The sequence below is a fragment of the Thalassophryne amazonica genome, chromosome 1 (genome assembly GCF_902500255.1).
Source record: "Thalassophryne amazonica chromosome 1, fThaAma1.1, whole genome shotgun sequence".
Lineage (NCBI taxonomy): Eukaryota > Metazoa > Chordata > Actinopteri > Batrachoidiformes > Batrachoididae > Thalassophryne > Thalassophryne amazonica.
Genome location: NC_047103.1, coordinates 15,553,129 through 15,571,672, shown reverse-complemented (window position 1 = coordinate 15,571,672; position 18,544 = coordinate 15,553,129). Strand labels below are relative to the sequence as shown.

General features: G+C 37.9%; 1 protein-coding gene across 2 annotated transcripts in view; it reads left to right on the top strand.

Moving 5' to 3' along the window:
* Positions 1-18,544, top strand: part of cnksr2a (connector enhancer of kinase suppressor of Ras 2a) — a 184,965-nt gene that overhangs the window by 109,288 nt on the left and 57,133 nt on the right. The window contains exons 23-24 of one of the 2 annotated variants that reach the window (XM_034165928.1): positions 2,265-2,452; positions 8,942-9,653. In XM_034165928.1, coding sequence (XP_034021819.1) covers positions 2,265-2,452; positions 8,942-9,133 — 380 coding nt within the window. In that variant the 3' untranslated portion in view covers positions 9,134-9,653. Of the gene's footprint in view, positions 1-2,264; positions 2,453-8,941; positions 9,654-18,544 lie in introns of those variants that run through there. The other variant, XM_034165937.1, reaches the window with a different exon arrangement.

Here is an 18,544-nt window from a genome sequence, read left to right as displayed (position 1 = left end):
TGTTCTATCAAACAACAAAGTTTGGTGATGATTGGATCCGGATTCCGGATCTGGTGATCCAGAATATGCAAAAATATAGGGAAAATAGAAAATGTGTCAGTGTGAGGTGACAAATTAAGCTAGAGATGCACAACTAACACCAAACTGTAGCTGAATTCAGTAAGGTGTCATCAGATTTGATGTAGCTTCAAATGTTATGGAGCTAGATCCAGAAGAAAACCACCATTACCGAAAAATCGGTTTTATACAATAATTTTTGAACTAATAAAGACATAAAGGTGATTCCAAGTTCTAGTGGTATGTTTTCATGGTCAATGATGTCAAATATAAAGGAAAGAAAAGTGTATGTATCATAGTTTTGGTTGTAACACTGAATTGTTGAATAGATCACTGTGCCAAGGAGGGAATCTCTTTAGGGTCAGTGACCCTATGGCCTTGTATAGCACATGCAACACTTAAAAAATAGTTCTATTTCAGAATTTACTGTTATTTATTTAGAGAAGTGTTTCATAAATGTTAAAAAAAAAATTCATATATTTGCAGTTTAGTTGAATAATAAATTGAATTTTGTCTCTCATTTATTTTTGTCTATAAGCACATGCAATATCAATATCAGTGCTCAGATGACTTAGCTTCTGGGAAAGGTGCAAGTTGCAATAAACTGTGATGCCAACCGCTAAGGATACATGCTATCCAGTCACAGCAGATGAAACTTTTTTTTACTACTGAGCAAACATCATCGTTAGACTTTTTTAGGTTGAGTGATTCCACGGCGTGTAGATGTTATGGCGTCAGTGACCTCATGGCCTTGGTGAAGGTTTGCAGTCTCCGAGTGCTTCTAGTCTTAAAATGTTTTTTTTAAATCCTTATATCTACAATAAATTGCACCGTCCGAACTTTTTTTGTTATGTGTTGAGTGCCTTAAATGCAAGAATGGATGTATTTTAACAAATAAAATGTAGTTGACTGCACAAAACATGAAATATCTCAAGAGTGTCTGCAATGAAATAGAAGTCAAAGTAAATGTAAGGATCATTACAGCTTTCATTCATTTATTTATTTTCCATATTATTCCAAAGTTTCTGATATAGTCTTGTATAGCTTATCACATAAATCTGACTTTTCATCTCATAAATTAGACTTATTGTCCAATAATTATGACTTAATACCTGCATGACCAAGAGTATTATCTCATCACTGAAGATAACAAAACATATTTAGGGTTTATTTGCTCATCAATATGACTTATTATTGCATAATTAGCATTTATTATCCATCATTAGAATACATTATGACTGTACTTTCCAAAGTATAAGTCACACCATTGTATAAGTTGCACTTAATTCTCTGTATTCTCTGTATCATTATCACCTTATTCTCTGTATTATTATCAGCTCTTTGATTTGGGATGTTTGGTGCATATGTTCTTTAATAGAGTGTTTTGTGTTTCTTGTTTCAGTTCTTGGGGAAAGTCTTACATGAATAGTCATTGTAATTGTTATTACAAATAACCTCTCACACCAGTAAAAACAATTGACTCATACTCTAGAAATATGGTAATAATTGATTCATGACTTATTTACTCCTAAATATTTGTTATTACATAATTGTGACTTTTTAGTTCACATTGTGGCTGGTTATTGATTTAATATGACTTATCACTTAATTATGACATATTAGCAGACATTATGGCTGATTATTGATTTAATATTAGCGTATTGTCTGGAGTATAAGTCACATTTATTTTTGTACTGGTATGAGTGTTCCTGTGACTTATACTCCAAAATATACGCTACTTATTAGGACTTATTAGCGCACATTATGACTGATTATTAATATAATATTACTTATTATAACATAATTAGGATTTAGGATCTCATTGCTTTTCCTTCTTGTGTTAATGTCAGATAATTATGACAATTTTAATACTATATGACTTCGTATCTCAGACGTATGAGGAAGAAATAGTTAATAATCAGGACAAACATACAGCACTGTATAATATTTAGTTTCCACTGATGGAAACACATTTCCATAATCATACTTTACCTTCATTAATATTCATCTGTTTGGCGACGTGTCCTTGAGCGAGACGCTGAATCCTAAATTGCAACTTCCTAAATGCTAATTCTGTGTCATACATTCCAAAATGTTAATGTGAGTGCTGCTGTGCTCTTGTGGTGACGTCGTCCTCCATAACCTTAAATCATATCAGGGCTCGGATTAATATTTTAAAACCCTGACATCTTTTTCTCCACATGAAGGTGGCAGCGAGGGTGCATCGCTGGGTGACCTGTTCCGTGCATGTGAGCAAGGTGGGGTGTGCCCTCTGGGGCGCGGTTCAGAGGCCAAAGGTCAATCAGACTTCAGACAGTCGTTTCTCCGGCGAGCCGCTGACCCTCAGCTCAACGAGCGTCTGCATCGACTCCGCATACTCTCCTCCACGCTGAAGGTAGGATCACACACACACACACACACACACACACAAGACTGCACATGCAGGAGTGCGGTGGTCCTGAGGTGCAAAACAGAAGTGTTTCCGAAAATAGCATGGCAACATTTTAAAAGGCACAATTCCTTATTTTAATAGAAAACACAAAAACAAAAGGGCCACAGTTTAGAAAACACAACATTGTGGGAATTTGTTCAAGCCTCTTTTTTTAAAGCTACAGTTTGTAGGTCTCTTTTGTTAAAGATACAGTTTGTAGGTCTCGTTTGTTCAAAGATACAGTGTGTAGGGCTCTTTTGTTAAAGCTACAGTATGCAGATCTGTTTATTAATCAATCAATCAATCAATTTTATTTATATAGCGCCAAATCACAACAAACAGTTGCCCCAAGGCGCTTTATATTGTAAGGCAAGGCCATACAATAATTACGTAAAAACCCCAACGGTCAAAACGACCCCCTGTGAGCAAGCACTTGGCGACAGTGGGAAGGAAAAACTCCCTTTTAACAGGAAGAAACCTCCAGCAGAACCAGGCTCAGGGAGGGGCAGTCTTCTGCTGGGACTGGTTGGGGCTGAGGGAGAGAACCAGGAAAAAGACATGCTGTGGAGGGGAGCAGAGATCAATCACTAATGATTAAATGCAGAGTGGTGCATACAGAGCAAAAGGAGAAAGAAACACTCAGTGCATCATGGGAACCCCCCAGCAGTCTAAGTCTATAGCAGCATAACTAAGGGATGGTTCAGGGTCACCTGATCCAGCCCTAACTATAAGCTTTAGCAAAAAGGAAAGTTTTAAGCCTAATCTTAAAAGTAGAGAGGGTGTCTGTCTCCCTGATCTGAATTGGGAGCTGGTTCCACAGGAGAGGAGCCTGAAAGCTGAAGGCTCTGCCTCCCATTCTACTCTTACAAACCCTAGGAACTACAAGTAAGTCTGCAGTCTGAGAGCGAAGCGCTCTATTGGGGTGATATGGTACTATGAGGTCCCTAAGATAAGAAGGGACCTGATTATTCAAAACCTTATAAGTAAGAAGAATAATTTTAAATTCTATTCTAGAATTAACAGGAAGCCAATGAAGAGAGGCCAATATGGGTGAGATATGCTCTCTCCTTCTAGTCCCCGCTAGTACTCTAGCTGCAGCATTTTGAATTAACTGAAGGCTTTTCAGGGAACTTTTAGGACAACCTGATAATAATGAATTACAATAGTCCAGCCTAGAGGAAATAAATGTATGAATTAGTTTTTCAGCATCACTCTGAGACAAGACCTTTCTAATTTTAGAGATATTGCGCAAAAAAGCAGTCCTACATATTTGTTTAATATGCGCATTGAATGACATATCCTGATCAAAAATGACTCCAAGATTTCTCACAGTATTACTAGAGGTCAGGGTAATGCCATCCAGAGTAAGGATCTGGTTAGACACCATGTTTCTAAGATTTGTGGGGCCAAGTACAATAACTTCAGTTTTATCTGAGTTTAAAAGCAGGAAATTAGAGGTCATCCATGTCCTTATGTCTGTAAGACAATCCTGCAGTTTAGCTAATTGGTGTGTGTCCTCTGGCTTCATGGATAGATAAAGCTGGGTATCATCTGCGTAACAATGAAAATTTAAGCAATGCCGTCTAATAATACCGCCTAAGGGAAACATGTATAAAGTGAATAAAATTGGTCCTAGCACAGAACCTTGTGGAACTCCATAATTAACCTTAGTCTGTGAAGAAGATTCCCCATTTACATGAACAAATTGTAATCTGTTAGATAAATATGATTCAAACCACCGCAGTGCAGTGCCTTTAATACCTATGGCATGCTCTAATCTCTGTAATAAAATTTTATGGTCAACAGTATCAAAAGCAGCACTGAGGTCTAACAGAACAAGCACAGAGATGAGTCCACTGTCTGAGGCCATAAGAAGATCATTTGTAACCTTCACTAATGCTGTTTCTGTACTATGATGAATTCTAAAACCTGACTGAAACTCTTCAAATAGACCATTCCTCTGCAGATGATCAGTTAGCTGTTTTACAACTACCCTTTCAAGAATTTTTGAGAGAAAAGGAAGGTTGGAGATTGGCCTATAATTAGCTAAGATAGTTGGGTCAAGTGATGGCTTTTTAAGTAATGGTTTAATTACTGCCACCTTAAAAGTCTGTGGTACATAGCCAACTAATAAAGATAGATTGATCATATTTAAGATCGAAGCATTAAATAATGGTAGGGCTTCCTTGAGCAGCCTGGTAGGAATGGGGTCTAATAGACATGTTGTTTGTTTGGATGAAGTAACTAATGAAAATAACTCAGACAGAACAATCGGAGAGAAAGAGTGTAACCAAATACCAGCATCACTGAAAGCAGCCAAAGATAACGATACGTCTTTGGGATGGTTATGAGTAATTTTCCTCTAATAGTTAAAAGTTTATTAGCAAAGAAAGTCATGAAGTCATTACTAGTTAAAGTTAATGGAATACTCGGCTCAATAGAGCTCTGACTCTTTGTCAGCCTGGCTATAGTGCTGAAAAGAAACCTGGGGTTTTAATAGGGAAACCTATTAAAATATAAAGTGTGCAGGTCTCTTTTGTTAAACCTAAACTGTAGGTCCCTTTTGTTAAACCTACAGTTTGTAGGTCTCTTTTGTTAAAGATACAGTGTGTAGGGCTCTTTTTTAAGTTACAGTGTGTAGGGCGTGTGTATAATTACCTGCAACAATGAATCAGTGTGTTTCCATAAGCTTAGAACGAGCCCTTCATTTCTACATGGGAACGGACCTCCTCATAGAGTCCACCATGTTGCACCACCATATTGATACAGTAGCCCAAAAGTTACTTACTTGTTATCACATTTTGCAACATGGCTGGAAGACTGAAGAAAAATGAAGAGGAACGAGTGGTTGCTCCCCTGTACACTGTCTGCTGGTTGCTAGTGCAGGCTAATGACTTTAGAACCATCATTTTTGTGAAATGGCCTTTCATACATCTTATTTATCACAAGAAGACAAGGGAGCATGAATTACAGTCCCCAATGATGCGAAAACATGACCGGATACTAAATCGTGACCGGCGACGGCATTTTGCATTCTGCAACCTCAGCACTAAATGACACTAAATTATGCACACTGTAGCTTTAATTTCCTCTGTATTCACATACATTATAAATCTACACAGTGAAGGAAATGAGCTTCCTACTGCGACTGAAATGTCTGAGAAACATTGGTGAATGTGACAATAAGACTTTTCCATGGCACCAAAGCCACAGCGAATGTTTCAAGCTGTTTTTTTTTTTTTTTTGATGCTTTGGGATGTGTTGCACATGCAGAAGCATGCAGTCACCTGAAAACGTCTCTGTCTCATGCATTTGGTGTGAGTCTGTCTGACTCTGTGGCGTGGCGAGCTGTGGTTGTGTGGGCCGGCCTGCTCACCTGTGATTGGCTCTTTTGCTGTCGTCCTATCTGTGGAGTTTGTGTCCCTGTTGTCTGGTTGGGGAGGGCAGGGAGCTCTGTTCTTCTGAGGTTCTCTGACGTCACTTGTGTGCTGGAGTTGTTTGCTTGTTTGTTCCTTGTCTGGTGTCTCTTAACACAATACACCAAGTTTACGGGAGTTCGGCATGAACACATCCAATAAAAACAATAGGAAGCATCGTTCTCCGCTGGTTGCTATGGAAACAACAAAGGCACGTATATTCAATCTTTTTCCAATGATAAGACAACACGCAGCAGTCGAAGCGAGAACGGCCACTGTTCACTTCAGACCTGTTGTTGCAAATTAGATTAACAAGAACGGAGCTTCATATTTCATGCCGCCGTCACGGTGTTGATGTCACATCTCCATTGTTGTGCTGTAATGATGGAATACAAATCAGATTTTTTTTGCAGCCATGCTAACAATCAATTTCCCTTTAATTTATGAGAAATAAACTACCTACATTTTTTCCTGTGTCAGATTCCTTTTGAGCATCGATAAAGTTCCTTCTTATCGAACACATATTCCTTTTACCACCACTAATTAACTTTAATTAATTAATTAATTCATTTATTTTTTTCGATGCGCAATTAATGCGTGCCCCTTCTGTGACCGTCAGCTCGCACCGTAGTGTGGGACATCAGGAAGCCGGGCAGCACAGCGGTAACGGTGTGGATGGCAGCAGAAACAAACCTCCTTGAGCAGAAATGCCTGATCAAAGTATTTTTTTTATTGATCTGTATCACATTAATTCAACCTGAATCATCAAATAAGTGCACGCGTCTTGTCTGTACTATAATATCTCTTTAAGCAGTGCATGTTTCACTCTGTTCCATAAGCACAGAGCGGTTACAGCGTCCACGCTGAAAGTTTAAAAACTTTCATACTTCATACAAACTTTCATACAAACTTTGATATTACCTTCCTCCTCACCAAAAACTAAAAAATAAGCGCGTTTTTCCTCGCTGTTATCTCTTTAATGCTTGTTCACAGACGGGGCCGCAGAGAGGTGGTGAAAGGCAGCACGGTGGCTTAGTGGTTAGCCCTGTTGCCTCACAGCAAGAAGGTCATGGGTTTGATTCCCACCTGTAGCCTTTCTGTGTGGAGTTTGCATGTTCTCCCCGGGTTTGTGTGGATTCGCGCTGGTTTCCTCCCACATTTAAAGACATGCAGGTTAGGTGAAATGGAAACTTTATAATTGTCCAGGTCTCCCTTGAAGAAGAGGTCTCAATCTCAATGGGACTAACCTGGTTAAATAAAGATGAAATTAGTAAAAGTCCATTTTTGAAGACATTTTAAAGCCATAAGTTTACATACAATAACAATCATAAGGAGAATAAGAATGATGGTAATGAGAATTCATGTTTTTAACAACTGAAACATCACTCAGACATTATTACTTTGAGTGTCCTATTATAACTGCTACAATCTGCACAACAACAACAAAAATCTGTTTACTGAATGAAAAAAATAATTAATAATGATTGCAAACATTAAATATAATGCATTGCTAAAAAAAAAAACCCTCAGCTGTATGAGCATAAAAATAGATGGAGACATTGGAGTTCTTGTGCAGAGCTCTTGAGTAGATAAAAGTGTAAAAGGTATAAAAGTATGAAGTATAGCAGTATAGTAAGTCCCTTCGGCTGCTCCCTTGTTTGCACTCGGGGTCGCCACAGCAAATCCAAGGTGGATCTGCATGTTGATTTGGCACAGGTTTTACACCGGATGCCCTTCCTGACGCAACTCCACATTACATGCAGTATAAAACCGTATAAAATATAAAACACAGTATAAAAAGGTGTGCACTTGAAAAAAATTAAATATATTACTAGTGCCAGGTTAATGGGGATTAATAGGAAACAGAATGTGACCTTTTGACCTCTTAAAATAGGTCAAGGTTGGCCATCTTTGAAGCTGTCCAAGATCTGTGTCCCAAGAATGTTCCCAGTGAATTTGAAGACGCTGGCAGTAATAGAACTGGACTTACGCTGAGCACAGACAGACGGACAGACAGACGGATGGACTGATGCAAGGCCTTCACAATACCCGATGGCCATGTGTTGGTCTTGGGTAAAAAGCAGATTGCATTGAAGATAAAAACTATTAAATACAGCCTGATTTTTCTTTAAAATGCTGTTTCAAAGTTTAAACCTGGTCACAGACTTAGCCTATTTATAATTATTACAAATTAACCCTTTTCATTGTTTTTAAAGGTTTAGGCTTGTTAAATGCCTCAAAACCCATTTTCCAATGCTGTGTTTCTCTGTTCCTCTCTGATCAGTCGGCTGTTCTTGCTCGTGAGTTTTACATCATGTATATCGCCCACCACAGATCACTGGAGGCACTGTCTTGTTTATATATTTTCAAATTTTTGCCCACAAAACAGCAGCAATTCCAGCTGGTAGTTCACTGAGATGGACACTGTGCCGGGGTTTATTTCGCTCTAAAGCTATATATGTTTAACTCAATATGTTATACAGTTTTCATGCAAATATTTACAAATAATACACCTTTAGTTCATCTCATGTTTCATTAATCTAATAAGTAAGAGCAGTTAAAGGCCATTTTTTTGGGGGGGGGGGTGTCACTCTTATCAGAATTATTTAAATGCCGTTAACTGATTAATGTAGTAATAATATCAACATTATTCAAACTATTAAAACAAACTTTTGTTCAGAAAAGATGATTGGCATGAATTCTACCCCTGAATATTGCAAACTCAGTCCAACTAAACAGTGATTTTTATTATAAACGTCATCCCTTCACGGACAACTTTTACTGTAAGAAAATGTAGCTTTTTTTTTAGAGAAAGTAAAGAAAATTCCCACTTGTTTGCTAACCATTGAGTCATTCGTGCAGACTTTCGTAACATCCTTGTTTTTTCACGTAGCGTCCAATTTAACAACTCCCAAACAACTTCGTGTATCAAGCAATTGTGTGTCTGCTTTTCGTGTGTCTGCGTTTTAAAGCTTCGTGGTTACAAGTAATAATAAAATAAAGTGACACGCCCCTCCTTTGTTTCTGCATCCCATAGGACAGGGAGGGGGAGATAGCGCTGATTGACAAGCTGTTGGACAATCCCCAGCTGTCGTCGGCAGAGTTCCAGGAGTGGAAGCGAGCCTATGAGGAGCTGTTCTCCCACGAGCCGACCGCTGAATCCGACCCCGGGCCGCCTCTGACCCCGTCGCTGGCGCACACACACTCCTATATTGAGACGCACGTCTGACATGCACACATGCGCTCTAAAGGTTGGCGTTCGGCGAAATGGAAAGTGTCGCATCAGCCTCGCACGACAGGTGGAGCAGGCGTTTGGCCACGCCCTCACATCTAAACCAATCTGCGAGCTGATTGGTTACGCCACTCCAGCTGGCTTGCAAACTGAACATTTCATGTTAGCTTTTGTGCTCACTTTGAAACAGCCATAAAAACGGACAACTGTCATCGATGTGTTGGTCCAGTCGAATTACAGAAGAGTTTATTGATGAGCTTTCATGCTGTTTGCTGCGCCGCATTCATACGGCGTGCATCGCGTCTCACAGACGGCGTCCACACATTGTACACTACCACGCCTTATACTTGATGTCTAAGATATTTACTGTACAGTGAGTATGACAACAGAGAACAATAAGCATAGCTTTGTTTATTTAATGAAGTATCAGTTTCTGTTCTGTTTGGGTTCATTTGGTAGACACGGTGCAGGGCTGGACCTGAAGCGTGCACACCTGAAATAAAATGCATTTAATGGAAAATCCACCTTGAAACACTTCAACAGCATTTTCAAAGTGAGGCTTATTTCTGTCAGGTTGCGCTCATGAAGCATTTAGTAGTTTAAAGTGCAAAGTGTAATGCACAAGAATTTATATATATAATGTATGTAATCATCAGCCTGGAGGTCAGATAACCGATAAATAAATAAATCCTCATATCCTTATTTTAACACTAACACCAAGTCCTGAATGCTGAATGACAAACACGTTTTGTGCACGCATACACTGTTAAAAAAAATCTGTTGTTTTTAATGGTAAAAACTTGCAGCTGCAGTTGCCAGAGTAACTTAACAGTACTGTGCAACTTTAAAAGACAGTATAAATATGTTATCTTCACAGATCAACCTGTAAATTTGATAGCATAAGACTGTTGTCATATACAAATATGTTACATTTAAAACCAGCAGATCCAACAGCTTCTGTTTGCTAATTTAACATTATCATGCTGTTTTTTGCATATTGTACATTAATTACCATTCAGTAAGATTTTGCTGTGCTGCTCTGTTTTTGCTGAGACAACCACAAGAGGTTTGGCATGGGAACCATATATTAATCTGATTTTTCAAACAGAGCTCTAGCTGTATAAGGAGAATGGACCTCACGCAGTCTTGAACCTGGGACTTTTTACTTGGGAAACAAACACACATACTGTTTGCACCACTGTGCTGTCACACAACTCAAACTACTCTGGAAATATAATGAACTGTACATCATTTTGCTGTATTATACGAGGGCTGGGAAGTGCAAAAACACTTACAAATGGCAGACCACTTTTACAAGAAGTCCTGAAACAAATTTACAAATGACAGATTCTGACAGAAAGGGAATGTACCAAATGCCAAATGTGGGAATGTCTGCCATTTGGTACATTCCCCTTCCGTCAGAATCTGTCATTTATAATTAAAAACAGTAGTTTTGTTTTGGGACTTGTAAAAGTATTCTGCCATTTGCAAATTTATTTTGGGACTTGGAAAAGTGTTCTGCAATTTATAAATTTGTTTTGGGACGTAAAAGTGTTTTGCCATTAGCAAATTTGTTTTGGGACTTGGAAAAGTTTTCTGGTGTGTGTAAATTTGGTTAGGGACTTTGAAAAGTGTTCTGCCATTTGTAAATTTGTTTAGGGACTTGAAAAAGTGTTCTGCCGTTTGTAAATTTGTTTAGGGACTTGAAAAAGTGTTCTGCCGTTTGTAAATTTGTTTTGGTACTTAGAAAGGTGTTTTGCCATTTATAAATTTGTTTCAGGACTCGGAAAAGTGTTCTGCCATTTGTAAAAGTATTAACATATTTTTATAATTTGTACAAAGTATGTTATTATGAGAAGTTCTGAAAAATATCATATCTGTTTAGAACTGCGTAGGCTATATATCAGTAGGATTAAATGAATTCTGCAATTCAATACATTCTCAGACAACTCAAAGTTGTGATACTGCAAGCAGTTAGTCTGTTTGCAAAAAAAAATGTTCTAGGTTCAATACTGCCCTTTCCCCTTTTACTATTTTTTTTTTTTTTTTTGCTAATTACAAAAGTTATATACTGTACAATTTGCAGTATTTAATGGCAGGGTATTTACAAAATGTTACTGCAGTTTTTACAGAATTATTCTGTCAACCACAGCTGGTATTTTTTTCTATTAAAACAACAGATTTTTATTTTATTTTACAGTACATGGCTACTTATAGGATTGTGCATAACATAATATGCTATATAAGTATATAGGTATCATATCAATATATATAAGTATAGGTATAATCTGCCATTTTAAAACATTCTTCAGTTTTTGCAACAGAAAGTTGTTATTCATAAAAAAAGATTTGTCACTATGTACACACCACATGCATTTTGTGTTTTGTTTTGTTTGTTTGTTTCTTTTTGTTTTGTTTTTGTTTTTTTGTTTTTTTTTTGTTTTTTTTGTGTTTTTTTTTTGTGCTGTTTTTAGTTTTTACATTTCGGGCTATTTTTGTTGAGCTCCTACCAAATTTTGTGATTTCATACATATCTTTCTGACAAAATGTGGTGAAAGTCAACTGATTAGCTTTCAACAAATCCTGCTAATTTACTGATAAACACATATGAATTAAAAAACTACAAAGACTAAAAAGGCACACATGAAGCATATAACTCAGCCAAGGCCCCACCACCAACAAAAGAAAAAAAAAACATCCTGGAATTTTGCATTGTGTATAAATAGATATTTCACTGTAATGTCCTACAGTTATTGGTGCAGTAATAGTAACAGATAAATATCCTTATCCAGGATTGTTCACTAGCTAATTATTTATTGATGATTGACAAATTTCATTCAGATCACTGCATTTTTAAAATAATTAGATTGGAAATACTAGAAAAATGTATTTGCAATGTAAAAGAAGCAAAACAAAAAAATATATAACAAATAAAATGCTAAAAATACACACACACAAAAATACTCAACTGATATTCAGATCCTTGTCAAGACAAAATAATTCAGTTCTTCCTCTTGATTAGACTGATTATTGCACCACAGCGGCAATTGATGTAATCTATTTTATGTATTCTGCTAAAAGACAAAAACTGATTCAGTCGGCTTTATTATTTGATTCAAGCATTTTGACCTGAAAGTATTTAGTGTACACAGTGGTGGGCACAGATAAAAATTAACTTCGATAACAGATAATAAGATAACTGAAAAGTTATCTTTGATAAAGATAAACCGATAAACCACCCAAAAATTTATCGGAAGTTACAGATAATCAATAACTGATAAATTCCAGTGTTGTCTATGGGACATTTGTAGTTACTAAAGAGCTGAAATTGATTTTTAACATGATCACTTTTCAAAACATCAAAAGCAGTAAAAGACCTAAAGACTAAGCAATAAATATTTGACAATGCTGCCCCCTGCAGGAAGCTTTATTATTAATCATAATAATTTTAATTTTTCTTTCAACATTCTGCCCCTGCTGGAAGCTCTTGTTTACAACAGTGCTCTTACCACAGCACCACATCAAGAGCAACCATAAGGCCAGCTCTCTATCAATTTCAACACGCCGGTCAGGCGGAGGTCTTGAAAAATAAAGTCATACTAACTTATGGTTTTTGAAAATACTGATAGAATAACTCCATTAATGTCAATTCTGTCATTTGTACAAAGTTAAAATATAACATATATCTTTTAATGTTGAATAAGGTACTAATTCTGAGGTTTTGTAACAAACACAGACCGCAAAGCATTCTGGGTAAAAGTGCTAAACAGTGATTGGTTCAGTAATCCATTATGTAAACCAACACGTTAATGTGACATGTGTCGTGTGTTGGTTTAAAGATAAATGTGCTTTTGTAAAATATTCCATTTTTATTTGTAAAAACAGGCATTTTTACAGAGCCCTGGAAGTGTCATCGCAATTGCATGTTTTAAAACTTTTATGATGTTGTAAAACGTGCACTCAATATGAGTAAGTAAGTACATTTATTTATATAGTGCCTTTCACAGACATAAGGCCATGTACACACGTTGTCGGGTATTTGTAAAACCGAATATCTTACCCTTTCAGTTTGGGGAAAAAACTTCATTCACACTACGTCGTTTAAAAAAAAATCCATCCACATCGAACCATATAAATGTGTTGTAATTAGTCTGCCAAACCTTTGGGTGGCGGTACTGATTAAAATTCTATCCAATCAGGAGCCTTATTCTCTTGTCGTCACTTCCACAAAAACTAAAAACATGGCGCCAACCTCGTTCGTGTGGACCGATAAGGAGTCGGAATTACTTCTCACCATAGTTTTAGAATACAAAGTTAACAAATATATGCACACAAAAAGCGCCTGGACAATGGACAATATCAACACTTTGAGAGCAGCCATGTACCCAGTCATTTAATACGGCCATGAACACTCCTGGCCAGTAGATGGCAGTAGCGGCCTTGAAAAAATGTCAAACAAAATTCCAGATAATCCGTGTCTGCTACATTTAAGATGCGTGGAATTTAACAAACGCAAATACACTAACGTCTATAAACCCAGAGAATATATTCACGAGAGTTTTAGGCACTAGAGTTTAATGCTGTTATCTGTGGACCCTGAACAGAGTGTCTGAAATGCATTTGTCCTGTCGTGAAGGTCTAAGATTACCTTATGCTACCCATAATGCATTGCTGCCTGGCACAACATGTGCTCACAAAACCTTAAAAATTAGCACATTACTTTAAAACAAAAACATATATCTGATATTTTCACTTTATAAACTTCAGACATGACAATAATTTTAAATAACTTGTCTAAAATGAGTGGTTAAAATTTGAACCATAAGTTAAACATGTATGCCTCTGGATGACTTGGTGACATTGCAGTTGTATTAGTATGGTGTTAAAAGCAATGACTTTTTTATTTTGGTTACCAGTTCTCCTTTGCTTACAAATGATAGAGTGGTTTCTGTTTGCAGAGGATAGAATAATATGTCTATTAGGAAACTTTTAACAGGTAGGTCTCAACAACAGCTTTAACAGTTTTAAGAATGTTTTTCCACTGTTCAGCTTAGTTTAGTACGTTATCGGTCTAAAAGTTATTGGGCGGTAATTCATCCGAAGATAATTAGTCCGATGATGGTTTTTAAATTTATCTTAAAAGATAATCCGATAATGAAAACATTATCTTTGATAATTATCTGTTATCGGAAGTGTGCCCACCACTGGGCGTACACCACATGCGTTTTGTGTGTGTTTTTTACACAGATCACGAGGTGGCCAGTTGTTTCTTGAAGCACATTTCTGTAGTGTGTCATCACATGTATAAAATACTTTCATATGAGTAGAATAAGGAAGGAATAATGCTGAGTTTATGAGTAAACTCAGAAAACCCGATTTGGTCATTAATGTGTTCCTGAAAAAGCACATATATTACAGCTGCTTTCTGTGCATGAGCAAAATGAAAAATGTCTCAGATGAGTGCATTTATATTCATATCCTCTTGTGATAATATTGATTCCTGCAGATGTGTTTGTGAAAACTGACACTGGCAACTTTAGTAATATTTAAACAATGCAAATATATCAGATAAAAAAGTGAACAATTTCATAAAATAGTACAGTCTAAACAGTCTTGATGAAGGACGCCATGAGTCCTGTCATTCTTATGATGTCAAATCAAATCAATGCACTGAATTTCTGCCAAGTTTCCAAACAAAATGTCCAACAGGCCCTGCATTCAAATAAATTTGTCCAAGTTGGAGCTCATAATTTCCCAATTTCTGACACGTCATGACCACAGCATATTTTCCTAATTGGATGATACTCAAGATATCAGAATTATAGAGTCTATCATTGTTGCTTTGGGCTTAAAAAAAAAAAAATCAAGCAAGTGTGCCTACAAACGAAATAAAAAGCAGTAAAAGACTATGTCAGGGTGGATTTTTCCTGAATTTAGCACCATACACAAAAACACAAGGATGCATAAGAATCCAGGTGTGGCACCAATAAAAAATGTGTTTCTTTATTTGTTATGTTGCTGCCAAATGACTGAGTACTCAGAGAAACTGCATACAAATAACTAAAGCAATTGTACACAGACAGATAAGCACAGATCAGCATTGTAGTGTTTGGATGCTGCCGCCCGTGGTTGGTCGTAGTAGCACGTCTTTGCTGTACATAAATAAAAACTGTCCTTTTCTCTTTCTCTGCTTTAAACCTCTTGATACAGTAGAACTCTCTTTATAGAGTAGAATCTAAGTGTCTTGGATCTGTTCTCGAATTCTATCAGGTACTTTTGGACCAGACTGTCATTCAGTTCTTTCAGCTGTTGGATGTTGAATCTATAGTTTATGGTAGAAGAAGTATTTATTTATTTATGTGATCATTCTACATGTGGAAAGAGTCCGTGTCAATAAAGTTTGCTCAGTTTGGATGAAGATGCGTCTGTGCTTTGATTTTTGGGGTATTATGGGGATGGGGAGGGGGATAAAATGGCCATGGGAGGGGAGGGGGGCATGTTGAGCAGAGCATCTCCTCGCTGATAGAAACAGTAAAGTGCAGACATCTGCCACAGTACAACAGGTGCTGAAACTATATTAACCCCAAATGTTATTCCATGCATTTGACATCTGAAGCAATAAATGACCCATACCACCCCCACCCCCCATATTCAAGCATCTTTATCCACTGCATACTGTGCATGTGTTCATGGACATTCTAATTTGCTATATGTCCAACTTTAAAGGTGCTATGAATGTTTTTCTACCACTAGATGTCACTCTTTCACCATACTTTGGGAAGTAAACAAGCTTCCGTTCTCAGCCACTCCTCCTCAACCCTCCCTTCTCTGCATGGACCAAAAGGAATGGCGTAGGGAGCCTTTTAACAGATCAAAAAGTTTTCTATGTGGGAAAAGCCTGATGCATGTGGACTCAAGTCCAACTGCGTTTTGGTCAAAGGCATTTTAGCCAGTAAATGAGATTTTTGCCCACATTTATGGAAGGTTGCAGTGTTGCGTGGGTTGTGTCTGTTCTGGGGACACGTGCTGGTGCCTCAAAGTCACTGTGTGCTGGAGGCAATTATGAAAGAGGACTTGATAGTTCACAAACATGCCCCATCTTCTACTGTTAAAGGAAAACTACAAAAATATCCTGACCTCTACCCCTTAAACAGATCAGTCCAGAAATGTTGTATGTAATATATGCCACACCCTAACTTTTTAGTTATTAAATTATTTGTCTGACATTACAAAATAGTTTGTTTGTTCTGCTCAGACCATCCCATTCAATTAAAAAATGTAGAGCAGAGCGCAATCCTCCATTTTCCATTTTTCTACAAATTTTTACTTTGACCTTGTAAAATTTCAACATCAAAGTTCTGTTACAAGTGGCTTTTCATAAGCTAAAATAGATGTGTTGAAAAGCAGGGGCGTCACTAGGTTTTAAGGACAGGGGAGGCTTAGCCCCCTAGAGATACACAGGATGTGAGCAAACGTAGTGGGCGAGCACGAAATGCCACAAACAGCTAACAAAAACTTTTTTGGACAGATTTAACAGATACGAGGTCTGTCAATAAAGTATAGGTCCTTTTTATTTTTTTCAAAAACTATATGGATTTCATTCATATGTTTTTACGTCAGACATGCTTGAACCCTCGTGCGCATGTGTGAGTTTTTCCATGCCTGTCGGTGATGTAATTTGCCTGTGAGCACTCCTTGTGGGAGGAGTCGTCCAGCCCCTCGTCGGAATTCCTTTGTCTGAGAAGTTGCTGAGAGACTGGCGCTTTGTTTGATCAAAATTTTTTCTAAACCTGTGAGGCACATCGAAGTGGACACGGTTAAAAAAATTAAGCTGGTTTTCCGTGAAAATTTTAACGGCTGATGAGAGATTTTGAGGTGATACTGTCACTTTAAGGACTTCCCACGGTGCGAGACGTCGCGCAGCGCTCTCAGGCGCCATCGTCAGCCTGTTTCAAGCTGAAAACCTCCACATTTCAGGCTCTATTGATCCAGGACGTCGTGAGAGAACAGAGAAGTTTCAGAAGAAGTCAGTTTCAGCATTTTATCCAGATATTCCACTGTTAAAGGAGATTTTTTTTAATGAAAGACGTGCGGACGGATTGCAGCGTCAGCTCACAGCCGCCGCGACGCTCTGCCACAGGAAAAACAAGGACAAGTTGGAACATGTCCAGCTGTTAAACAATTTCTCATATACTCACTCCACTGAAAGCCATCAAAAGCCGCCTGGATTTTACAAATGGTTATCAACACGGAGGTGTTTTTCCTGTGCCGCCGCACCGCGCCGGCTGCGTCCCGACGTGCAGACCCGTCCGCACGTCTTTCATTAAAAAAATCTCCTTTAACAGTGGAATATCGAGATAAAATGCTGAAACCGACTTCTTCTGAAACTTCTCTGTTCTCTCATGATGTCCTGGATCAATAGAGCCTGAAATGTGGAGGTTTTCAGCTTGAAACAGGCTGACGACGGCGCCTGAGAGCGCTGCGCGACGTCTCGCACCGTGGGAAGTCCTTAAAGTGACAGTATCACCTCAAAATCTCTCATCAGCCGTTAAAATTTTCACTGAAAACCAGCTTAATTTTTCGAACCATGTCCACTTCGATGTGTCTCACAGGTTTAGAAAAAATTTTTGATCAAACAAAGCGCCAGTCTCTCAGCAACTTCTCAGACAAAGGAATTCCGACGAGGGGCTGGACGACTCCTCCCACAAGGAGTGCTCAGAGGCGGATGACGTCACCGACAGGCGTGGAAAAACTCACGCATGCGCACGAGGGTTCAAGCATGTCTGATGTAAAAACATATGAATGAAATCCATATAGTTTTTGAAAAAAATAAAAAGGACCTATACTTAATTGACAGACTTCGTACTTTACTGTGTAAATGTTTTAAGCCACCATTAGATTTTAATACAGTACAACAGCAAACATAGGAAGTAAGTATGTTTACAGCATTAACAACAACATCAAAAGAAAAAAAAAATCCACATATAGTTGCAGTGCCGTATTTTACAAATACTTCTTATTCATTCAGATCCACATGTATTATGCACAACTGTATGCAAAAAGAGCACTTTATTAGAAAGTACCCAATTTTTAAATAACGTAACTACAATTGCCAGTTATTTGGTGGGTGGAAGCATCAACCACCATAACCTCTTCTGTTTTCAGGTCAGTACTGTAATGTTTTGCAAGTTCATTCAAGTGTGATTCACTCAAGAAGTTCTCAGATTTGGGACTACATGCCTGGATGCCTTTTAGTAGCCCTGCATCTACACTGCAAAATCTGTCCTCAAGCTCACCGACCATCCGATCCACACATGGGAAAAGTAACTCTCTTTTCAATGTGTGTGAGTTGTTCAGATCAGTGCGTGAACCTGAAGGTGTCTCCACCACAAAATCCTCCATTTTCCT